At 40.1% G+C, this 26,752-nt stretch overlaps 1 protein-coding gene across 1 annotated transcript in view; it reads left to right on the plus strand.

Moving 5' to 3' along the window:
* The first annotated feature begins 9,090 nt into the window (after window positions 1–9,090).
* fndc3ba (fibronectin type III domain containing 3Ba) overlaps window positions 9,091–26,752 on the plus strand; it is a 63,396-nt gene continuing 45,734 nt past the window's right edge. Inside the window, exons 1-2 of the mRNA XM_030719083.1 lie at window positions 9,091–9,207; window positions 13,011–13,086. Of these exons, the coding sequence (XP_030574943.1) occupies window positions 9,091–9,207; window positions 13,011–13,086 (193 nt within the window). The remainder of the gene's footprint in view (window positions 9,208–13,010; window positions 13,087–26,752) is intronic.

Genomic DNA, 26,752 nt, shown 5'->3' on the forward strand with positions numbered 1-26,752 from the left:
TATGAATAGCTGCAAATTGTTAATAGCTTCTCTTCTGCCTGTAGTTATGAGCAATATGCAGCCAGTGACCACAGTATAACCTTGGACACTTATTGGTATTCTCTAAGATTGGATAAATGCACATGCTTTTTGGGGATGTGGCAAGAAAAAAAACCCAACAAACAAGAAAATTGCAAAGAAAGATTGTTGCCGTAAGAAGAGTAGTAACCAGACTTTAAATTATATTCAATATTGCATTTGCGATAAAGTGTTCTTTTTCAACTGCTGCTAAATGCACACTTTTCTAAATGCTGGAAAACATACTTTGAACTCATTTGCCTTCGTTTCCCCTGCTTTTGGGAGTTGAGTTGTGTCGGAGACACACTTTTCCACCTAAAAATGTGTTATTATTCGTGATTTCTAAAGGCAGCTCTCTTTATAGCAACGTCTATGTATGTTTTAGCATTGAGGTAAAATTGCCTGATTTAGGGTTTTAAGAGACTCGTTAAATGTGAAATGCAGCATCTGGCTGGTTGAGGCTTTAGTTTGCTATTAGATGTGGTTTCTTGAGGTGCTGGATCTCATCTCATGTCCTAAAGGTTTAAGTTTAGGGAGTTTGGAGAGGAGCTTGTTCATACACGGTTTGCAAGTGCAGCACGTGTGTGCGCTTGTATGTGTCCATTGCATTCCATTCCACCCGTTCAGAGTTCTTCTTCGTGGATGACATATCATTACTGCAATTATAGGGCAAGAGGACTTAAGCAAAAAGTGCACACGCGCACGCACGCACGCACGCACACACACACACACACACAAAGGCGAGCACACATGCAAGCCAAATGCATGCAGGCAGATTGAAGAACAAGCTGAAACTCTGAATTTGGTTTCACTGCTGCTCCCTCCCTCACGCACACACTGTCTGCATATGTGCAGCAAGCTGTCGGCCAATGTGGGAACCAAAAGAGGTTCCATCTTTGATAAATCCCCTCTCTGTCTTTCCCAAGTGTGTGTGTATGAGCGTGCGTGCGTGCGTGTGTGTGTCTGTAAACACAATCACAACATTCCTTTTTGCTGTCTCCTCCACCTTTTCTTTCTTTCTGCCCTCTGCCTCGCTCGTTCTCTGCATCCCCCCTCACTCTACCTCTTCCGTCTCACTTCGGGGAAAAAAGGTACTAACTCAACCTCTACATCTGTGTGTGTGTGTTAGAGAGGGAGAAACAGAGCAGGTCTCTCCTAGACTGAATACCTTTTGTAAAAGGAGCCGAGGCTGAATGGGAGTGGTGTTGGTGGCAGTTTCCCACCATATTTAGAAGCTAGCCCCCACTTTCTCCCCAACGCACACACTTGTGTCAATGCATCTGTGTGTGTATTAAAAACCAGCACAGATTCAGCTGATAAGATGGGTTTGAAGGGCTTGGACCAATTCAAGTTGTGGTGACTGTTTTGTGCACATGTGTGATCCTGTGTGTGCACTGCGGTGAATACTCATTCATTTAGTTTCTAAGTACTGACACCTGAGTGCATTCCTCAGTTTAACACACCCAGCCTGAGAAAGACAATACTAGGTCTCTGTGTCTCTTTCTCTCTCTTATCTCTTCGTCTTCATCACATTTACATACTCATTGAAATGTAGATATGCCTCTGCTATTCTAGGCCAATCGACATTATTATTTATGTGTTGTTTATATAGGAAACACATGAAAATAGCCTGTTGAAGATGTATGCAGCCCCTGTTTGATACCTTCATATCAGACTATTGTCACAGGTTAATCTCTGGGTCATCACGGATACCTGTTCTGCACACATAATTCCATATTCATTGTCAAACCAAAGACAGAATAACATTGTCAAGGTAGCAAATAAAGTTCAGTTTCAGTTCTCCCTCTCATTATTTTATGTTCAACTTCTGTTTTCTCCAGCACAAGCAAAATCTACCTTAAGTGAAAGTCCCATCCCTAACAGAAACAGGGAAGTGAGCCAGCAGCTGATATTCAGAGAGTTAGGGCAAATGATGTATATTGATATATTTAGATTCACAGCAGGGGTAAAACTGCCATTCCTTTCTTTATAGATGAACTGTTAGTGTGAATATACAGTCAGCCTCATTTTAACACTCATTTTATTCAGTTACATTCTATACTAAACTAAAATCTTAATTCTGACTAGTCAAAAGCTTCAGGTATTACAGAAGAATGCAAATGGAAATTAAATTATTTGATCAGGTTCAAATAAATAAAGTGGGTATTAATAAAAAAAGAAAAAACTAAAAAGAAAATTTCCGGGGCGCTGGGATAGCTCAGCGGGTGAGCAAGTGACCATATGTGTCGCATGGCTGTGGTGCATCCGACCCATGGCCCTTCGCTGCATGTCTTCCCCACTCTCTCCACTTTTCTGTCTATATTCACTGTTCACTATGCAATAAAGACAAAAAAAAAACCCTCCCTCAATACTGTATAATTTCTTTTGTATGGATCAAAACAACTCAACAGACCAAAGAAACAAACAAAAAACAAGCCAAAAAAAAAAAAAAAAAAAGTACATATCCTCTGTAGAAATTCAAGAAACCTTCAAGTGTAAACAAAGTTGACAAATTCACTCAACTGTGGCACACTTACTGTGACAGTACTGTCTCAGTGAAGTGGGCAGTTAGGCTCATACATCAATCAGATGTGTGACTTGACCATAAATGTGTGGTAGTGAAGTATGACACAGCTTGTTCAACTGTCTCTGTGTATAACTAGGAAAGTGCTTTCAGCACAGTTTGCAGTGCATGCTACTCTGCATACTTCTCTTATTTGTCAGACTTTAAATAGCCAAACTAACTTCACACCACTGAATTCCTCTGAACCATCTTTTCAACAGTATGCTCAATTTTTGAGGCTTGGGCTCAAAAGACAAGACGCTGGGTGTCATGTTTGGTAAAACTCTCGCTTCAGTTTTCTTTAATAGTTTCCATTGTAATTTGGTCTTTTGTCTTGCTCACACTGCTAACACACTGGTGTGTATGGCTGCAGTACCCCAAACATGAGCACATGTGCTCATGTCGACTTTATATCACTTTATTGCCAAGCTCTACAAAATATTAACACCAGGAAATAAACAGTTTTGATGGCTTCTTTCGTCTCTTTATTTGCTATTTTAGATAAGTATTAAAGACTGTTTGTTTAGTAGTGCAAATTCTTACTCAGTATTTTGCTGTCCAGTGAAAACTAGTACTTTGGCTGAAGGACAGATTTTGCAAAAAAAATCAATAAAGCAAAATCCTGAACCAGGTTTAAGTGTTTGTGTACCTGAAAGAGTTGCTGTAAAAATAAAGTGTTCTGGACAATAGGGCTGAGATTCAGTTTTTCTCTCTCCTGGGGTAATCCCGTGTAAAGCTAGTTTGTGTTATACAGGTCAGGAAATGGTGGTTACTTTTGGTGTTCTTACCACAGCTGTTCGGCCATGATTGTTTTAACTGATATAATCTAAAAATAATTAGGGGTGTAACAAACCTGTAACCACCACAAACTGTGATCCAAATGTCTTCAGTCTTAAGAATGACAGAAAATCTCTTTGTTTTTTTTGCCACGTTGCAACTCTTCTTGCAGCATGAACAACTTTTAAAAGTCAACCTGCTTTCTGCCTGAGTTTCTTGACTTCTAGATTGCCTTCTCCTCCACTGCCTGTCCCTTGATAATAGTAGTTTAGGGAATTGCAGGATTGCATCTGAAATCACTGCTTATCTCTTTTTTGTCACACATTCTAAAAAGGGCTTGTCATGCCAGTCATGTGTGAACTACACATCATGTCCCCTTTAAAAAGACAGACTAAAAGCTACACCATTAGCTAATTTTAGAATAAATCTGTTTGTAGTGTCAGTCACATCTCTTAGTGTGCTGTGGCGTACACCAAGGTGAATGCCAAATTTGTGAACACAAATTATAAATGAGTCTTCTGGATGTTTGGGACAGAACTGAGTTGAAGGCCAACAGAAAGACACCAAACCACAACTTTCTATTAATGATATCTAAGTGTGTAAAGGGTTATAAAGACTATAGGGCAAGGATATTTTGCTCAAGGCAATGTCTAAATTTACTTATGATTAGTCAAAATATCAATTTCTGTGATTACAAAGACTTCTGAATTGCATGATATTTGAGTTCATATTTAGGGAATTTTAAGATTTTAAAACATAAACCTGTTTAACCACACAGAGCTGGGTATGCTTCTGGTTGCTGTCATTAACAGCTGAAGAATCAGACACAGATTCAGCATTGCTCTGCAAGATGAACACCAGGACAAGTCTGACTCCCTCCCCTCAACTGCAGGAATTAAAAATGTCAGTTTGTGCCATAGAAGAAGTAGATGTTTATGGTCATGTAGTTGATGTAAGTCCTGTGGTTTCTTTCACTTTCCTGTAATATCCTCTTCTGTCCCACTGTATTATTCTCTTGATGTCATAAACAAATGCTTTGCGGATTGAGAAGAAGGAGAAGTAGACCTGATCAGTTTCATCATGCCTTTTGAATTCTTCTTTATGGACATTTCATTCATAGAAAAAAAAAGAAGTACAAGTTGGTAGTTTACTGTCTGCTGATAGGAACGTTTCTCTTATGTTCTCTTTGAATAAGTATGGAGTATATAATTTACTAATATTATGGGTTTATGTTCGGTAAATATGATGACTTCAGTAGCTGTTTTCCAGACCAGATTTAAGCAGAAGTAGAATGCCAGGCTCAGGAGATTTTTACCTGTTGCACAAAGGTGTGTGTGTGTGTGTGTGTGTGTGTGTGTGTGTGTGTGTGTGTGTGTGTGTGTGTGTGTGTGTGTGCGCCCGCTTGTATTTCTTTGGCTGTGTAAGTGATGCTAGGGAGAGTCAAGGTGTGAAGCAGACGACTGGAAGTAAGTCAGACAGTCTGTTAGGTGGTTGTGAATATCTATTATGCTTCACCAGGATGGACAAACTGGAGTCATTGGGTGTGTGCGTGTGTGAATTATGAATGACTGTATGAGTAATGACTCTGATGTTATGAGGTCAGTGCTGCCCCTGAATATCTGGGGCTTCTGTGTGTGTGTGTGTGTGTGTGTGCGTGCGTGTGTGTGTGTGTGTGTGTGTGTGTGTAACATCTCAGCTCAAAGTATGTTTTACTCTATGCATCTTTTATGTTAGAGAGGCAGTTTCCATTCCACAAGGCTGTGTGGCACACACACACACACACACACACACACACACACATATGGACAAGTGGTTGATTGTTTCCTGGATTCAAGATGGAATTTTTCAATGTAACATTTTATCCCTGCTGGGAATCGACACCTTATTCCTCCTACATTCCATCAGGGAATGGAAACCACTGACTGTTTGTATAACTATGTATGAGTGTGAGCAAGGTGATGTCTAAAGTTGTCAGCAGGAATATCCGCCTGGTAATGATTCCAATGTAGAACAAAGGGCATTATTCATTCATCATTAGATCCTGTTAGAAGGCATGCAACATGCAATAGTTGCAAAGCAAAGTGCGTCTGAGTTTTCTCTCCCTATTTGCCTAAAGCAATTTTATGAAATCAACAAAGAAGCATGAATCACAGTAGAAATAGATTTGACCCTTTTTTTTTTGTCTTCATAAAGTTGCTTCTACACTATATAATTTCACACATCACTTCCTCCAAATTGCAGTAAAAAGGTTGTGTTTAAATTTGGAGGACGTCAAGGCCAAGAAATTATATAAGACATCTGTAAGCTGGATAAAACACTATTGTATTTGTCTCCAGGCTGGTCTGTGATTACTTAAAGGGAATAATTTGGCATTTTGGAAAATACCCTTACTGTATCTTTTTCAACAAGAGCAATTTGATACCTTTCATATCATATTTCTACCAACAGATTTGTTTATACCTACAAAGGTGTAAAAAGGAAAAAAAAATTTTTTTGTCTTACAGACTGAATGCAGGGGAAATGGTAGCCTGAAGAACAAGCCACAACAGGATCTTTTTAGTTTTAGAATATATGAGGAATATTTTGAATATCTTCCATTTACCCATTTTCTTCCACTTAACCTTTTCATGGCCATGAGAGGGGGGGCTCATAGGGCAGAAGGCAGGGTACACCCTGGGTAGGTCACAGGGCTAACACAGAGAGGTAGACAACCATTCACATGGGCATGGGCAATTTAGAACTGTGGGAGGAAACCCACACAAATGTGAGGAAAACATGCAAACTCCACACTGAAAGGCCCTAGCCAGATGGTGGATCTGAACTGAGGACTCTTGTGCCGTGAGGCAACAGCGCTAACCAGTGTGCCACTGTGCTGCCTAGTTTGGATTATTTTGTTAGTCCCAAAAGTCCCAAACACTTAAATGTTTATAGTTCTCCAGATTATTTTAAGTGTTTAAATTTTTTGCAGTGGGGTTATTTATCATTCCAGCAATCAAATTGCTGAGCATTTGTGATTTTTGTAAATGTAACCAGATAGCTGGACAGCTGTTTTGATCTGCTGAAGGCTAGAAACCCCGTGATGGGTAACATTGTAAAGTTGTAATTTGGTGTAAAGCAACTGTTAAAAAAAATGTATTGATTTATAAAAGTGTTCAGTTTTCCTTTAATGTAGGATAAGAGCTTTAATTATAATGCATGTATTTTGGGTTTTTTTTTTAAAGATTTTTTTTGGATGATGCAGACAAGACTTCCTGCCAGTAACATTATCCAACACCATGTTTCTACTTACATCATTCACATAATGCGCATGATTAGAATCTCATTTCTGCTTGTGATGAGTACTCATGAGTAGTTTATATAAATATAATGAATTTCCTCAGGAAATTAAGAGTTATTTTAAGAACACAGGGTCAAGTATTTGAATGTACTCCTCCTTGTTTGCTCTCTATATCATCTAAGCCGATCCTACAGTTACTTACTCCCTCTCTCTTCCTCTTTGCTTTCTTCTCTGTCTCGCTCCTCTCTTTTTCCTGGCAGAGCTAACAGTGGTGTTGCCATCTGACTGTGATGTGTCCTGGACAAAACTCTGTGTGCGTGTGTGTGTGTGTGTGTGTGCATGTGTGCGATCGTGTTCAATGCAGGATGGCCAGGCTGAGCTGGGAACGGGGCTCAGATAGAGGCAGACAGACAGTTAAAGACAGAGGAAGAACCAAATTAAGAATTAGAAGAAGAGGAAAGATTGAAAACTGCTAAAAAATGCATTGAAAAGCTGGTGTGTGTGTGTATGTTTTTATAATGTGACACTGTGAGTCGCAGCTGTATGATCCACTAACCCTTTGAGTGACCTTGTCAGCGCTAGAAGACGACCAGCTGAAAGAGAAGTCGCACAATAACACACAGCTGTTTTCTGTGCATTGCTTTTAACGTGGATATCTCATAGATTTCTTTCACTAAAAGTATTGGATACTATATGTGTGTTCATATGTATGCTAATAGCAGCTTAGAACCATTAGTGCATGTCTACGTGTGAGCTTGGTTTGCTCTCGCAGAATATTTTGCTGGGATTCTTGGTTTTATCTGCTGTGTCTGTGCATATGTATATATTACCTGCATCTAGATAAGCTGACGTAACTGTACCTCAGTGGCACACTGGTGTGTTTATCTATGTGGTTTTTGCTGTGTGTATGTATAAGCACATACATTTTGACTGTTAAGGTTGGAGACAGCCACTCGGTTACAGCCCTGATGAAGACCACGTGCGCGGCCGACACATGTCGTTGGGTTTCTTTAAATTCTTCCCCCATAGCCATTTAGGTGATGCCATGTTATTTTCCACTTAAGATGAATGGCACTGGCTGTTGTTTTTATTTTTTTCATAGTTAAGGCTTTTAGGTTTTACTGCTACCGCTTTATTATGCAAGCAAAGAAACCATCTCCAGATTTAGCTCCCAGTTACTCTGCAAAGAGTGCCAACACAGTTGACCTTAGAAGACCTCAAAAGACTTCTCATTCTTGCAGTATTTTTGCATGTTTACATAGAAAACTCGTTATCTGTGTTATATTTTCAAAGCTAAGAGCAGGTGCAGTTGTTCCCATTCACCTATAAGAGTTAGACCATAATCATTCAGGGTTTCTTTTTTATATTAATCCTCCAAACAGGATATAATCTCTCCTCTATTTTACCAGACTATTGCTGATGTGAAGAGCTTTGAATTAGTCTCTCACTCTCATCTCTGTTTTCCTTTGCCTCTTTAATCTTTTTCCTTTATATTGACATGATATGACTTGTTGGATTTTATGAAAGCTGATGTGCCTGTGCAAAGTCATTGTAAGCAGAAACATAATGCCTTTTTTATGTGTCTATTTTGTTTCCTCTTATGCTTTCTTAACTCAACCTCTTTGTATCTCTGCATTTCTATGCAAACTCTTTGGATTCTTGGCTGCAGCTCATTCTAGTTTTATTCCTTTGGACATATGTCATTGTATCATTTTACATCCACCTCTTATTAGAAATATAGTATTTTTTTTAAATCCATGATCCTGATCCAAATCAGGATGAAAACTGGATGGCTACAGTTAAAGGATGCAGACAAATTTATTAAAAGCTTCTCAAGAATGCAAAAAGGTTTTCACGCTCACATGGAGTGGAAAATTGCTTTGTTAATGAGGAATCTGCACAGTAAACACAAATGCAAACACGCTGGGTGGCTGGTATAATACAGACCGGGCACAATCTAGATTTATATTTAATTGCAAAACAGTTAAACACTTTGGGAAATAGAAAAACCTCTGCCCATTCATAATGAATGGGCAGAGGTTTAGCTGTTTTAACCCACTCCCGGTCAGGTTAGTTGGCTGCTTGGTCCAGGTCAGTATGAAATGGAAAGACATCCTGGCAAGATAGGAATAAGCATATTTCCCAAAATGTCCAACAATTTCTTCCAAAAAGTAGGTTTGAAAGTTCCGAAATTAAAAATCTGTTCAGCTAATCAATGTGCCTTTTTTCTTGAAGTGAACGTGAAATGTGGCCAACAGTAGCTGTAAGAAAAATCAGTCGGCACAAAAAAATGCCAGACTTTTACATGAACATTTGCAACAATGTAAGTACATTTCTGCACATGACTGCTCATAAATGACATCCTGCTTATCTCTGTACTTTCCCAGGTAGGGCAGTTCAGTCAATTTCTCCATGAATGTACGTCACAATGATGATGACAGACCAGATTCCACTGGACTTGGCTCCGCCCCCTCTCCTGAATGGGGAGGTCCCTCTGATACCTCACATGGTTAACGGTGATGCGACACAGCAGGTAAATACTTACTCACGCTGACGCACTTGCATACAAACGGAGATGCATGCCTGCTATTTGCATTCCTTGCAGAACGAACATGCTATTCAGACATGTGCAAGAATGCAGATGAAACAATGCTGCAGACGCTTCTCTTTGTTGTCATTTCACCACATGCCACATGTATTGTTGACATCAAAGCTGCTGAGGTGTTACAAAAAAAGCACTTGTGTGTAACAGGAACAAAGATAAACAGCTAGATACATACAGGTATATATAAATGCATTATTTATTCCTTTAGCACATTTTTTCAGGTCTTTACTTGCAGTACTTTGCAATAGGATTCATCTGCTTCTCTGTGATAGACTGATCTTATCAAATGCTGTACAGCCAACTGGATCACCTTCAAAGTACAAAACTGCACCCGGGCTCTGCACAGGCCAAAGGAAGCGATCGGCGTAATTAAAAGCATCACAGTTAATTGAAGTGGGTCTAATCCTGCTGTCACACACACTTTTTTTTTTTTTTACACTGTGTGCGTTTGGTAGATGAGGGATGATCATGATGTTTATGTATCATCCTTAGCCTGTTCCCTCACAGCCCAGAGGAAGCATCGTGGGAGTGTTTTGGTTGTGACACATAACAGTTATGGGGGGGGGGTTTGGCTGCAGCACACAGCAGTTAGGGCTCTCTTTTTATTGTAACACCCTGCAGTTTAAACTTGGTTCCCAGTATGGAATCAGTGATCTAGACCGATGATTATATAGATTTGAATCTGCGTGTGTGTGCCCATTTGTTTGTTTCTTGGTCTGTCTGTGCATGTGTGTGTATTTGTTTCTGTGTGGGCACACAAATGTCTGTGTTGAGTCTGAGTACATACTTGCCTGTTTGTCTGCTTGCTTGTCTATCAGCTTCACTGCTTGTCTGTATCCATCTATGCTCACCTGTTTATGATTCTATTTAGCAGTCTGTGCCTTTGGTATATGCAAAGAGATCAGTTTTGGTGCATGAGTATTCTACTATAATTTGTGTGTAAAATGGTGAAATTAAGAACCAAAGTGTCATCACATCAAAGTCAGCATTGTGTTTAAATTATTAGTTCTATTCAAAAATGTGAAGTTCGTTTTTAATTATAGCCTTGCTGTTGGCACTTCAACCTATCCTGATTAAAAAATATATCAAAATAGACTTCCTTTCAATTGTCCTACAGTAATAGTATGTGTATTGCAGCGTCATTGTATCAGTGAGAAACCATATGCTTTGTCATTGTCATTTTTTAACCTAATTTGGGGATGAAAAACTGCACCCAGTGAGGTCCAGACCTTGTCCAATGAAGTATATTGGTAAATTTGTGTCATTTCTACTTGAGTACTGCTGTGCAGGCTAATAATGTGGGGTTTTTCTTTAGTCTTATTAAACAGCCACAAAAAAAAAAAAAAAAAAAAAAAAAAAAAACACAAAAGTTTTTTTTTTTTTTTTTTGTCATTTAAATATATAGAACCCTAGAGTAGCTACATAATAAACTGCAACAATGTAGTCAATGAGAGGCTCTATTTACAACCTTCTACTAGTTACATCATTGTGATGTACTGTATTGGTCATATGTGCTTTGTTGTACCACTGTTGTTTCATTTTTCATGCTGAGGAACAGCTTCTGTCTGAAATGTCTGTGAATCAGTATTTTCAATTTCAATTGGCGTGCCTTCTGACAGTTTATAACAATGTAATGAAGTTAAGTATGCTAATTTACTATTGACTGTTATTCCTTCAGCTATGAAATCCATCTCCACTCATCTAAAGTAATCTATTTTAGTTATCTGTAAAGTTCTGTCCAAAACATTTACAACATTCAGGTATTCACATCCATTTCCATATCTGACAGCTGTTATGCGCGCGACCTGTAACTCATAGCAGATTGGGTCTGTCTCAGTCTCACAGCCTAAACAGGAACTATATTTTCTTCTTTGTGATCAGCGTGTCAGCATAATTGATCACACCCTGTGTTGAGTAAAAGTGAAAGAGACACTTTCCATCAGTGTTTCTGAGGAATTATCTTGCCAACCCACAGCAATGGAGAAATGGAGCACTCACAGGGTTTCTCTCCTGTACTTGCTGATGGCATCTTTGCAGATAAATATCTGAAGAGATAGTGAAGAAAAACTGAACGTTCTGTAAAGACAGTTTAAAATTAAAAAAAAGAAAAATCAGTAACCTTTCTGGTGTCTAATCTTTACATCGAACCCAGTGTGCTAGGCAAGATTTTAATAAACATATTTGCAACATATCAGAAACACTAAAGACCTTAAGGGACATGGGAGCAAAGGTAGTAACCCATGCAGTTAATGATATAGCTCAACAACATCCCACTACCACTTTCAGACCAAAGAGTTCTGTTTGCATTTAGAACTTTAAGGTGACGTAATGGCACCTCTTATTATAGTGTGCATTTTCTTTTAATCCTGGTTCAGCCTCGTCATTTTTTTCCCCCTCTGCTTTGCTTTCCTGTGTTGTGATTGCCTGGATGGATAACTAGTAACAGATAAGTCAAAACTGTATTTTGTATAGGCTTAGTCAAGCCTGCGCTTCAGTGATAGTTCCTGTGTTTTCATCCTTTTTTTTTTTTTTTTTAGATTTTTCTAATTTTTCATGACATCTGCTGCTGCATTCGTGTGTTTGACCAATCAGTATACACTTATGTCTGGACCAATCATAGTATACCTAAGCCACTAAGTTACTCTTTTGCTGAGAAATTACCTACTCCATGGAGGTGAAAAAGACCCTACAAGCCAGAATTATGAATTAAGAATTAATCGATTAAGAATAAATTTGCTTGTTGTTTAGAATTCCAACTAAAGGTGGAAAAAGGAGGTCAGTTTGACTGAATCATTACCGCCTGGGTCTTTACAAGTTCATTTTATTTTGCAGATTGTGTGATCTTGGCATGTGAAGGTATAACAGTCTGCACACACATACACACCCACCTAAATGTTCTGATGCAGGGGTTTTCTCAATCCTTGGGAAACATGGGTCACCCTGTACTATGCTGGGGGTTCCCATAGCAACAGCAGCCGCTGCAGCAGACAGAGCAGGAAGTGTGTGTGAGTGTGTGTGATTGAGGGAGAGGAGCAGGTTGGCGCTGAGATGGGAGAAGATGCAGTCACTACAGAAGGAACGTAGGATATGAGGATTTTACAGCAGCACACCTGTAGAGCATAGACAGGGCTGTGCTCGTGTGTGCATGTATGTGTGCCTGAATACGTGTGTGCGCGTGTTTGTGTGCAATGGAGGGTCACCTGTTTCATGTCTACAGCCACGTGTACACTCTGAACAATCTGTATGCGGAAAATATGACGGTAAGGTGCATGCATTCTCCCCTCTGGCACATTAGGCAGAAGCAGTGAGAAAATGGTGTCATGTATTTTGAATTCATCAGTGTGTGCACACCTGTCTACGTGTTTAGTTGGGGTCTGCATCCCTGTCTGTGTGTTTAATGTATTTGTGTGTACTGGTTTTATTCTTATAAGAGTGGTTAAAAGATGAAGGCTTTTCTCAAATAAGAGTCTGTGAGACAACGGCAGTGGTGTCTCACCATTAGCATTATCTAACACCTCGTTCATATGTGTGAACTCTCTGTCTGCCCTACTATAAGAGCCGATGGTTATTGTCTTATGTCACCGTTGCAAGCTCTGCCTATCTGAGTATCTGTACTGATCTTTGTTAAAGATAGATGTTTGTTAATCATTTTTTTTCTCCTTAAATTATGAGTTTTTTGCCAATAAGCCTGACTGATTCTTTTTGTCTGATTTTGATATGTGTTGATACAGGTGATCCTGGTGCAGGTGAACCCGGGGGAGACGTTTACCATCCGGGCAGAAGACGGCTCACTGCAATGCATCCAGGGTCAGTCCTTTATTATATTATTATGTTATCATATTAACATGTAGCCTGGTGGCCGCTCTGATGTTTGTCACTGTGAGACAGAGTATTTCCCATCATTTTAATTATATCCTGGCTGAGCATGATTTAATGAGATTTTTTGGGCTGAAAATGCATCAGATAATTTGAAAAACATTCATTAAAAAAAGTATAAAACTTTTTCAACTAAAAACAAAAAATATTTTTCATATCTGTGAATGAATCTTTTGCTACCTCCTCTATTCTCAAATACCATTTTCTTTGCATGTTTTCCTTTTTTACCTTGTAGAAGCACTATTAGGTTCCTTTGTTCCTTTGGATCTGTTTGTTAAAATAAAAAAATGAAGCTCAGTAAAGAAACAGCAGAGAATGCCGCTGTGTGATGAAACAGGCGAAAATATTGTCTGTTCTTTTTTCACACATGCAGTGCTGCCATGAACTTTCCTAGACACGACCCGGTGGGGTTGAATGTGAGCAGGCAAATGGTGGACTTGACATTAAACAGATTTCACTCTGCCAGTTCCTCAGAAGAAAGTCGGTGATATACTGAAATGATCAAATGTGATTCATATTTCTTACTTTCTGCTCACTCCCAACAAAAACCTTAGCATCTTCAACTCTGCCACCTCCAGCTCCACCTTCTTTCTTTTTGTTAATGTAATCAAGGCTTAGATTAGATTGGAACGTGTCACAAAACATTAGACCATTACCTAGAGCATTATGTGTTGTTAGATGAAGCCATAACAATGGCAAAGAAGTACCTACACTATAAAGATTAAATTAAATTAAATTAGCAATTATGGTTTGGCAACGTTTTTTGTAACTGACCCAATCAGGAAGAAAACAGGAATGTTCTCAGAAGTCTCTGTTTCCACCTGGACAGGATGCCAGTACATGGTAGGGCTAACAGGGAAAGATAGTCACTTCATTTCACATGTGTTCACACATACTTAAGGCCAATAAGTTGCTTATTTTATAACCATACATATTAGTTTGGCTGTATCATTAACCACTACCATGGCTAATGGTTTAATGGTTTATTTTTTTAACCAGAAATGCTGGAAATGAAGTGTTCACTAGCTGGATTTCAATCCGATTCAAATTCAAAGTGTTTATATCACTATAAAAGATGCAGAAACTCCAGAAACTGTGAGATCTTTTAGTAGACTAGTCAATAATGCAGGAAAAACTTTGGGAGAGGAAAAGGAAGGCAAGTAGAGTGGTATCTAAGGGTGTTATTGTCAAATGAAAAACTGCTAGTTGAAAGCATAGTCTACACGACAGATTTAGACAGAGTGGGCAGCCATGGCTTCACTGTGGTTGCATCTGATAGCAGTACATGAAAAGGCTGGAAATATAAGCCACTTAGGCTCTCTCAAAGACGGAAGGAGGTGGCAGTAACACGGGATTTCCCTCAACTCTTCTGAAATGATGTCTCACTTTGATGATGTCAAAAGTGTAATTTTGAAAGGACATCTTTGTTTTCTTCTCAGTCTCTCTCCCTCTGTCTGCCTTGTTCTTCTTCCCTCACTCTTTTTTGCCATTCAGGTGAAGATTTTATTTTCTTTTAAAGAAAGAGAGACAGCAGTCTTGGCTCAGTCACTGCCCCTGTTGCCTCCTAAAAAAACAACAAAAAAAACACCAAACAAAAAACGGATGCATTACCACAACACTGTGTTGTAACAAATTGCGTCTCACCACCTTTTCCTCCACCCATCTTGTAATTCAATTTTCCCTGAAACCAAGAGAGATTGCCCCAGGCAGAGCTACGGGCACAGATAGAGCCAGATAGAAACAGTGCATGATTTGATGGACAAATGCAAAGATGGGAAAACACAATTGGCTTCACTGCCAGATAAGATAAGCGGATTAGTGACTTGTATAAAAAGGGCTAAAAGACAGATGACAGAATGGTTTAATGTATAAAGTGAATATTTGAGAAGGATACCAGATAGTGAGTTGCAAAAAGGCACAGTATTGACGTATCTGGGATCTGCCAGTTTTGTGTTTATTTGTGTGGTTGCGTGTTTGCACTTGAAAATTTGGCATTGAAGGCACAATGTGTGTCTATGTGCACCTTCTTGGTAAAGTTGCAGACAGTAAATTAGGAGCAACATGAGAAGCTTTGAGTCCTGTTTGAATGCAGATATTATTAATATGAAGGACCACACACACACACACAAACATAAACACATGCACACACAGACACACAAACTCCTGCTCCTTCTCTCTGTCTTACTGTGGAAGAGGTCACTGGGTTTAATGAAAGGTGGAGCGTGGCAGTGTGTTCAGAAGGCTAACTGAGTTGCACTTTAGAAAGACTCGGTGTGATTACCGAGACCTCAGAGCTTCATGTTTGTGCATGCTTGTGTATTTGTGTGCCTGCTTGTGTGTTTTCATTTCAGCGTACTTGTGTGCAAGTGTGTGCGACAGAGAGCAAGATTACAGAGACCTCAGGGAACAGCCAGGAACCAGCTTTTATATAAAGTAACCTCTGTTTAGCTGCTGCAGTGTGGTACGTGCATGCATGCAAACATGCATATACGTACACACAGACATAGATGCTCTGCCAAGGCCGAACCAGCCTGAAGACGTCAGTGTAGCAGCCAGAAAAGATTCTTTCATATGAACCACAAGCCCTCCTTCTCCTCTCCTCGCTTCTCTTGCTTCCTCTCATCATCGTTTACTCCTGCCTCCCTCTGTTTCCTTTTATTCCTCTCATTCGTCTGTCTTGACCTTAAGGCAAACCTGGAGGAGAGAAGAGGCTATTGTATTTGCTGGATTGATGTTAAGTAGTCCTCATTAACCACACCCCTGCTAACTGCTACTGGCCCAATTACATTCTTTTTTTTATTTTGGCTGAAAGTTTACATAAAATGTTATTAAGTTCCACAAATGCCATAACCTCAGGGCCCATGAAATCCTTTCAGAGCTATTTTGTGCATATTGAAATAATTCACCATGTGCTGAAATATATTGAAGAATTTTTTTCAAACTGTTTTTACCTTCTCCTTTCTGGGTGCTCCTATGAATGAGTGTATCTTGATCTTTCCAGTAACTCATTAGCAGCATCTCTGTGTGTATGTTTCATGTCTCCATCCCTTGTTTAAACAGCATGACCCCTTGGTGCTCCAGGGGTCAGATTCAAGTGACACCCCCACCCCCTCCCCCCCACTATCAGTCTCTCACTGTTCCCACCTTCCCCCCCTCCTCCCATTACCCCCACCCCCATCCCTGTCTCTCCCCTCCCTCCCCATCTCTCCCCCTCCCCCAGTAAGACAATTCCCCTGAGCTTTCCCACACTCACATCAAAGGACAAGACTTTAGAGGGTGTGTTAGAGCACCCTGCTCTGGAATGTGAGTGTGTTAATATGCGTTGTGTGCATGTGTGTGTATGTGTGTTTTACAAGGCTGTGTTGGTTTACTGTGTTGTTTGGTCTTTGTTGGACTTTTACGAGGGATGATGAGGCCAGAGGGTGAAGAGCAGTAAGCTGTGCCCTGCCTCTGAGAATATGACATCATGAAGTTTGGGTGGCACCAGCTAAACCTCTTCAGAAACATACGGCTTGGTTGATAATAACCACAGGGCAGCAATTGATTAGTTTCATAGTTAATTGGCAGTAGTCCTGTAGGGCCTCAGTTTACTGGCTGCAATGTTTGTAATACACATTTCAATATATTACATGTGGTTGAAATAAAATATATATGATATAATTAAACAAAAATAACTCCCCATAAAAGAAATCTAAAAATGCAGTCTGTTAGGATTGCATATTAAATCAATGGAATTGGTCGATCTTTCTCCTTTTAGGCTGACCTCTATGAGTTTGGAATACATGAATGGTAGTCCACTCTCACGGCTGTTACATTGCAGCACCATAGTGGACAATGTGGTCCTGTTCTCTGCTGCAGCCCTGTTAGCCCAGGCAATTTTATTTTCCTGACAGACAATTGTTATAGTGGACACTGCCAGTGTTTCTCTGCATCTGGACAGAGCAGGGTACTGTATGGATTGTGTCAAGAGCTGTTGTCTTTTGCCAGTGGGTTTGTGCGCCTTGCTCACATACTGTCTTTGGGTCCCCTGATTGTAACACTCTTTCCCCCACAGAGAGCGTCCCTGTTCTGTTGTATCTAAGGATGCACTGATTTATCAACAAATATTCACAGATACACAGATATTTGTTGTCTTGGATCCATTGTCATAAAATTCAGTGATTAAAGTTGCAGGAAAATTAATTGGGGGTTGGTCTTCTTGTTATTTTAAACATGTTTTTAGCCCCAAATTTTAACAAACCTAAACATAGAGTACATGGGAAATAAGGGGCTGATGTAAAACATTTGAATGTAACCTCTCTGTTTTTTCTTTTTCTGACTCTCCTTCTTTGTCCAACTCCAGTTTTCTCAGTTTCTACTTCAGTGCTTTACTCAGTCTCTCACTTTACTCTTCGCTGTGTCGCTGCATAGGTTTTCTTTGACCAGCCCACTGCACAGAGTGCACACTTCTACACTCCAAGCCCTTTGATGTAAATGGAAATAGCTGGTTGAGAGAAATACGGTGGAAAGTCTCACAGTCTGTGTTTACACCCAGCCAGATGGTTCTAAACAAGCTGGGGGAGAACACACAAATACATTTTTCTCAGAAGTGCTTAATTTAGAGTACTGTTTAGGACCATCCTGGTGCTGCTTGTAACCAGAGGTGGTTGGTTGAGGAACTTTTTGAAATCGAAATGCCGTATTGTGGCGCAGTGTGACAGCAGACTGTAATGAAAACTGCTGTGCAGCAAGAAGCTTGGCCAGTGTCTGTTATCTAGCTGAACTGTCAGCTGAAAGGATTTAGTGTGAGTTGTATGTTTTTATGCTTCGTTTGGTAGCTCCAATATTATAGAAAGTGTGCATGCAAGTGTTTCTCATTCTGATTCCCTTTTATTTTCTCTGTGTGTGATTTGAAAAATAAATGAATTTGTTATTTATATTGCACTTGCATTTAGGGTGAAATATAATTAATCCAATAGCCAGTTTCCTGGACAGTATATTTAGTGCTTAAAATGGCCATTTTCTCTGTCTATGCGGCCGTTCCAGAGATTTGCATCTTCAGTTTTAAATTGCTAATGTAATTTCCTGACTGGCTCGTCTTTCTTAAGAGAACGGCTCGTCTAAAACCATAGCTTTCAACATGGTAAGGAGACAAGGCTGGTGTTATGTATTTTTCTTCCAGGAAACCTAGTGGTTTAAAAATGGGTTATGGAATTGAATATATGCCGATCAAGCATAACTTTATAACCACCTGCCTAATATTGTATTTGCCCCCCTTTTTGCTGCCAAAGCAGACCTGACTCCACTAGACTCTTGAATGTGTGCTGTGGTATCTGGCACCAAGATGTTAGCAACAGATCCTTTAAGTCCTGTAAGTTGCGAGGTGGGGCTTCCATGGATCGGACTTGTTTGTCCAGCACATCCCTCAGATGCTCTATTGGATTGAGATGTGGCGGCCAAGTCATCACCTCAAACTCGCTGTGTTCCTCAAACCATTTTTGCTTTGTGTCACAGTGTATTATCCTGCTGAAAGAGGCCACAGCCATCAGGGAATACTGGTGTACATGGTCTGCAACAATGCTTAGGTATTACTTTACTTCAGGTAAAGCATGGGCACTCTGACTGGTCTGTGGCTGTACAGCCCCATATGCAGCAAACTGTGTATTCTGACACCTTTCTGTCAGAAACAGCATGAACATTTTTGGGCAATTTGAGCTACAGTAGTTCATGACTCTGTCGCTGATTCACCACTGTTCCTTCCTTGGACCACGTTTGATAGATACTGACCACTGCAGACCAGGAACACCCCGCAAGAGCTGCAGTTTTTGCTCTGACCCAGTTATCTAGCTACCACAATTTAGCCCTTGTCAAACTCGTTCAAATCCTTACGCTTACCTATTTTCCCTGTTTCTGACAAATCGACTTGCCAAGGTGCCATGATGAAGAGATAATCAGTGTTAGCCGCTTCAGCTGTCAGTGGTCATAATGTTATGCTTGTTCGGTGTATATTTCACTAATCACGTAGCTAATTATTTGTCTCCCTGCGCTGCTTACAGATATTTTGACTTGACAACTGCTCATTCTGTATTGCTGTAATATGCTTCACATTTCACAGAAAAGAACAGGGATAATGGGATTGGTATAAGGCTGCATGGTGGAGAGGGAGAGAGATCTTGTGTGTTTGGGTGTGTGCATTGCCACTGTTTACATTTCATTTTATTATTTTTACTTTGACAGCTGGGCAAAGGAAGACCTTTTTACCTAAAACATTGTATGCCCTTGGGAAAGCTGTAAAACTAATTCTGGAGGTGTGTTTAGTGTGCATGTCTTAACTTTGTGTTATGTCCTCCTGGCTTTGGGAAACTGGTTGCCATGGGAACGGACTCTCCCTCCAGGTCATGTATAATGGAATGTGATCTCTGTGCCTAGAGAGATCACATATTTGTGTGTGTGTGTGTGTGTGTGTGTGTAGGGGGGGGGGGGAATACCTGCCTTTTTCAGCATTTTGCACTGAAAAGTATTTTGCAAAGAATGAAAAGGACAGAGATAATTAGTTTGGTTCATTTGGTGCACAGTGGCTAAAAGCTTGACTTTTCTGCGTGTGCTTTAGATAGAGGCAGAGAGAGAGAGTTAATTGTGTATGCCCTGCCCAGTGCTCACTTATAAACTCAATGCCCTCATACAGTAGGGCATGAAGAGGCAGAGGGAGGAAGGGAGGAATACAATTGAAAGAAAATAGTAGAATGAAGGAAGGTAAAAAAGGGAAGACAGGCAGAATGAAAACGAGGCATAGAGTGAGAATGAGAGAATCAGATGCTGCGTGTTTGGTCGTGTCTCCTGCCATGCATTCTGGGTGAGGCCATTTCCTCTATGACCCCAGCCACCCCTGTACTGCTGCTGACTTGGTCTAGTCTGCCAGCTCTGGAGAAGGCTGCATAATGGGAAAGAGAAGGGTGACGAAAACTCTTGAGAATACTGGTTTGTCTTTATATGTAAGACTGTGTGAAAGCTGATGCGTGGGCAAACAGCAGCTGAGTACTCACAGATTTTTCCGGAGGGACGGAGAAAAAGAAAGATCTTTTTCAGGGATGAAATTCTTGGCTCTCTTGATGCTCAGGGTACAGCTGGAGCACTTCTCCCTCTCTCTCCAACTTCATTCCCTCCTCCTCTCTCCCTTTCTTTTCAGCCTCCTTCACTTCCTCCCTTGCTTCTCTGTCTCTGCTTCTTGCTGTTTCAATCTTTTTTTTCTTTTCTTTTTTTAGTCTCACCTTCACAACTACAACTTAAGTTTGCTGATTTGCATACTGATTTTAAATTGAATAAAACCAAATCATAACACTGGAAGGGCATTAAAATTTTGCATCTTTTCCACATGTTGCACATGCTGCTTTTCAAATTGGATTCAGTTAGACTGGAAGACACTTATTGATCATATGGGGGTATAGTAGCTACAAAGAGGAATCAGGAAGATGTACACATGTCCTGCACAGCTGCAGAAATTCCACATGTGATTGTTTACATTAGGGGTATTCAGATTTTGCAGGGAAGCCCCTCTTTTTTTTTCCCTTGGTCTGATCTGATTGGACAAAAGTATGTGTCAGTCAGTGGATCTCCCAATCAGGAAGATCAAGGAATAACTGGAGACACTGGTGGAGAAACAGGTTTTATGATGTTCTGTAGAAGCCTTATTTTTCTCTCTTGTGCACACATTATAAACACAATGCCCACCATATTTTCACGCCTTTCCTTGTTTTATCAACCAACAGTCAGGGGACATGCACACCCACCCTTGCAGCACAAATACAGAAACAGTGGAATTCAGAGATGGAGAGCAGGGGAAAGTCCCTGCTTAATCTAGGCCTTCCAGTCTCGCCTTCTTTCTTTCCATTGACATTCACACGACTTCTCTTCTCTTCTCTTCTCTTCTCTTCTCTTCTCTTCTCTTCTCTTCTCTTCTCTTCTCTTCTCTTCTCTTCTCTTCTCTTCTCTTCTCTTCTCTTCTCTTCTCTTCTCTTCTCTTCTCTTCTCTTCTCTTCTCTTCTCTTCTCTTCTCTTCTCTTCTCTTCTCTTCTCTTCTCTTCTCTTCTCTTCTCTTTTCTCTTCTCTCTTCTCGTCTCTCTTGTCTTTCTCTTTCTTCTCTTCTCTTTCTTCTCTTTTCTCTTCTCTTCTCTCTTCTCTTCTCTTTTCTCTTCTGTTCTGTTTTGTCTTGTCTTCTCTTTTCTCTTCTCTTTTCTCTTCTCTTCTCCACTTTCTCAGCCCTTGTAGACTTTCTCTGCTCTTTGTGGTGGACACAAACTTGGTGCTGTTCAGACTGTGACTCATACACTAGGAATGCCCCACATTAACATGTGGAGAGATAGGAGGAGGAAAGCGAGGGGAGGATGGGAGAGGAGTACAGCTGGGTACAAATGTAGCAGGTTGTGTACAGAAGGGGGAAAATGAGAAAATATGACTAGTGCTGCATTAGTGGGTCAAGGTTTGAGGCTTTGTAGCATCTTGAAGATTTAAGTGAGTTAGGATAAGAAGGAAGCAAGGAAACAGAGCAGGAAATGATTATATGACTCTGTTTACACACCAACAGCTGTTGCACTTCTTTTTTCTCTCTTTCTCTCTCACCCTCGCTTACTCGTTGTAGACATGTAGAGTTGATTAGAGAATGGATATAATGAGTCATCAGTGTCTGGATTGTGTATATTTGTGTGTGTACATGCATTATTGCTTATGCACATCAGGAGTGTTTGTGCTTGTCCACAAACATGTATATTTGTGTGCACGACTGGACAAGTGATAAGTGAAGTATGCTGGACCCATGCAGTGTGTATGTGCGTTGCATGGTTACCAATCCCAAAACAATTGCATCTACAGGCACGAGAATAGCCTCATGTGATAATACTGGAAAAAAGCAGGATTGTGTGTGTGTGTTTGTTATTATGTCTGGCTTTGAATTAATGCATGTGTGTCCTATTTTGTTGTTTGTTGTTTGTGCCAAGGTGACCCTGATTTTTGTCATTGTGCACTGTTCAAATGTCAGTGTGTTCTACAGATCAGCTGCATATGAGCAATCATGTCTTTCATGTTGGTGCGGCGGCTAAAGAGTTTATGCACATGTTCAGGTGTGTATCTGGCTGCTTGTCTGCTGTTTTAAAATGTGTTTGTCATAGTTTATGAGGGCCTTTGCGTGTTCGTGCACATTCGAGTGCCCGTGAGTATCTGCGCAGCTGCTAGGGTGTGTGTTTGTGCATGTTAAGATCTTGAGAACAAAGCGTGGCTGGGCTCAGTGTCCCTCCAGACATTACGTTGCTCTCCTTTGGAGCAGACCCAGAAGCAGAAGTAGGTCGGCCAACAGCGCTCCTCCTCTGGGTGGGGGAGAACCGGCGAGAGATCTGGGTTGGGTGGAGGTATGGGCTGGCACCCAGGCTACATGTTAAACACTAAACAGATCTAGGCTTGTATACTTAGGGGCTGTTTAATCAATTATCGGGCCAGGATAAGATGTAGATGGTAAAATCTTTTTTTTTTTTTTTTTAAATGTATAACTGTGGAATAAATTGGGAAGTGTTATTTCCCCCCAAAGATGTTAAACATTTTATCAAAATCAAGAAGATTTGGTCTTTAAGAGGACAAAACTGTCCCCGAACTATCATCCACCAATAAAAGAAAATAAAAAATATCACAAATTTTTTTTCACACCATGGGTGTATAAGATTTGATAACAAAGTTGGAAATTTAATCTATTTAACAAATGAAAAAAAAAATAGCATTTCATTTATGATGACATGTTTCCCATTGTTTTGAGGTTTTCGGGTGTTTAACACTACTGCTGTCTTGGCCAGTCTTCTCTTAAAAATATATAAATAAATAAATACCCCACATACTTGAGCTAATTGGAAGTATTACTATATAGATATAGACATGCATATATGTGCATTTATTATTGAGATACATGTCAGTCTCATTATTGATCTTGGAAATCAGAGAATTGAAGCTGAATTTGCCCAGAGGCAGACAACCAGAGGTGGAACTGAAGACCTCGGTGCACAATTCTCTTTGGCAGCAAATGTTCAAGCCATCAGTCCCCAGATCAACATTTGGCTTGGACGGGTGATTTTGTGCAAGTAGGGGTGGAAACTTATTGGATTATCATTTTATTTTTTCGTATGTGTGGACGAGAGAAGGCTTTATTTGAATAAATGTGAGCTTGAGCCAGCAAGCTAATAAAATATAGTGCTGGTTTTACAAGCCTCATAACGATTGTTTCTCCTTCAACTCATAATATGCTGATGTCAGATCTTAATGAAGTCATCATGGCATTGATATTCATCAGCTGGCATAACCGATAATACTTTCTGCGTGTTTTCTTATGATGCTGTTATGCAACTTTGAGCTTAGAAATTCAAAGTAATATAGCTCATTCATATTAAGGAATGTGCTTACACATACCTGCACACACACACACACACACACACACACACACACACACACACACACACACACACACACACACACACACACACACACACACACTATAGTATGTACATAAAGTATGAGCCTGTGTTCAAATGGAGAAACTGCTCAACTTCTGATTTACATTCCACAGCAAATCAGCAGCTTGCTCAAGTTACAGTCTGTTCTGTGCTTTAACACGGAGCAGATACTCAGGATCAGAAGTGTGAATGAGTGTTTCTTTATACTCATTTACAGATGCATTTTACATGCTTGTCTAGGTCAGCTGTTCGCCTGCATTTGTACCTACATTTATGCATGTGCTAGTTTTTGTGTCCTTCTGCAGTGTGTAAGTGTGATTAGGGCAGAGGACTGGGGGCAGAGCAGCACAGGAAGTTCTGACTTCCTCCGCAATCACCGAGAAACGCTGCCTGTGGCAAAGATGTCCGGTAGACTTGACTCACCAAAGATTTACTGTAGGGCTTTTTGACATGTGTATTAGTGTGTATCTTTGTACACAGTGTATATGTTGTACACTGTGCTGTTCTGAAGTTGTCTCCTGCTTTTCCAGCTGAAGCACACTCTCGCTCTCTAATCTCCCTGTTTTTTATTACACTGGGCCACGTTTTGTTCCATCTTTCTCTGTCTCTTGTTCTCTATGGAGGGTTTTGGTGCCTATATCAGCTGACTACAAAACATCTTTGGAGAGTTGCTTGATTTTTTTTTTTTAATTAATACATAGTATATCATTTAAAATATTATTAAGCTATGCTCTCTACAGTGTGCATGCATGTGTGTATTTTGTGTGTGCGCAGGCAGTAGAGGAAGCTGTCGTGGGAGTGTCTTGCTCTTGGAGCTCCAAGGACAGATAACATTACCCCACTGATGCTTACATAACTTCCAGGCAACGCCACGTCACAACTGACCCAGACACACACATGCACAGTTGCACTCACATAAACATACAGATATACTGGTATACGAATACCCATCTAGACTGAACAGCTGCCTCCACGAGGCTCTGATTGTGTGAAACAAAGATTGTGTGTCTGTGAATGTGCTGTACTTTCAAGATAAAGGAAAAAATGCTGTCTTTCTAGTAGTGTAAAGTTACTTATTGCGTCTCTCGCTGTTTTTGGGAAATCCATTTGTTTTCTATGTAGGTCATCTTACAAACAGGTTCCTTTGCTTTTATGCCGACATCGCATACGCACATGCACATGTGCTGTCCCAAGAAAGGCTGTGTTTCAATGTGGTGACCACATGTTTAGCGATGGAAGAGAATGAAAGGAAAGAGAGAAAGTGGTTAGCTTATTTCTAGAAGCTGAATATTGCTTCATTCGGCTTAAAAAAAAAAAGACACTAATACACACAGTTGGGTTACACTCACCAGTGGGTTGGCCTCACATCATCAGCAGATGTGAATGAGCACATGTTTATGCAGTGTGCATAAATGAATGCATTATTACAGAGATAAGTAACTGATCTTGTGTCAGTCCAAATTTTTCCGTCTTTCAGCAGTTTTTTGTTGTGGTTAGTGGGCCCTGTCACAGCTGTCAAACACAGCTGTATCATGGGAACCATCTGAAGGGTTGCATCACCTTCCTAGTGCGTGTCTGTGTATGTACATGAATGTATATATGAGGAGCTGGACAAAAATACAAGTTTGTTTATGTGTGCATTTGTTTGCTTGTGTGTGTGTCTGTTTGTGTGAATGAGCCTGTACAGAAGGAAATTTTCTGTTGATTTGAGATGCAGGGTTTGTACCTGTATGTCTGTGTGTGTGTGGTAAAGCCCGAGACAGCATGTTTATCATTGGAACTTGTATATATTTCTTACGTAATTCTTCAGGGACAAATGTTAAACTTTCCAGGGCGAAGCATCAAAAAAAAATCACGTGTTTCTAAGTGTGCATTAGAGAGAATTAATGTGGTGATTTGGGTTACTTGTTGCCATGAATTAATTTTTGGAATTATTTAAAAAAAATTTTATATGTAATTGGAGTTTAATTATTTCGGTTTTTCTCGTTAGACTTTTTGCTTGTGATAATGGTGTTTTTCCATTCGACACCTGTCTGGCCATTCTTCTGTATTTCTCTAAGTGTATCACGGTTGTGCTATTTCTGTCTCTGTTCTGTGCAATACAAAACATAGTTTGCATTCATTCCTCTGGTCCTCTTTGTTTCTTAAGACAGAGGCTCTCAAACTAGAATGTGAATATGTCACTGACCACCAAATGACCACAGACCTCCCGATTTATTTCATTAACCCTTGCAGTTAGGACTCCTTAGTTCCAGTTGCGATAATAATTTGGGTACAGTGTACTTTATCAGGAAACAGAAGTGAGATATAAACCTTTGGTCCCCTCAGATATACACTTCTTTCAATTATGTGATGATATGTGAACTTTTTGGCTTCATGTCAGAATGAGCAGCCTGGTTACTTTTCCATAAAAGTTGTGACTGCAGTCTTACTAGGTTGGACCTAGTAAAATTTACATCACTTTTAACAAGTGCGGCCTGCATGCAACTGGATTAAAAAGTTTAAGATGAATTCTACTGAAATACAGTAGTTTTGTGTTTTTGTACCCCATGCCTGAAAATGATTATATAGAGGTCTCTTAAACTGCCTTGTACTCTAAGGTCATAGAGTATACAATTTCCACAATATTAGACTTGTCTGTTACCCATGATTATTTCCAACCACAGTATCATAGCTGGAGTTGTTTTTACCTTGTGAGTGTCCTTGAGTGCATCATGGCAAAATGGAGTGCTAGAGACAGCTATTATAACAAGAACTACCATAAAGGCAGCTTTGGCAAATGTATGTCTGTCTGTCTTTTGATAAATTTGAACACAGTAGGCTCACAACCGTGCAATGTTTCCTCAGAGGAATTAAACTATTCTTTACTGCTCTGACTGTTTCTTGTTATAGTGGATTACACATGCTGACGCCTCACTGTGGTGCAGGTACACTGACATTATTGTATTTCATATAGGATATGACCTCATATCTGATATCTGGCCTGACCTCTCTTAAACTCACAGGCGGAAGAAGCAACAGATGGAAGATGAGAAGAGGAAAAGTAAAGGGGAGCGGGGTTGGTTAGCTGTGTTTTCTGGGATTCCAGTAGGATTAGGCAGAGGAAGTTGTGACTCTATTTGTGGTGCTTATAG

Source organism: Archocentrus centrarchus, chromosome 22 (assembly GCF_007364275.1).
Source record: "Archocentrus centrarchus isolate MPI-CPG fArcCen1 chromosome 22, fArcCen1, whole genome shotgun sequence".
NCBI lineage: Eukaryota > Metazoa > Chordata > Actinopteri > Cichliformes > Cichlidae > Archocentrus > Archocentrus centrarchus.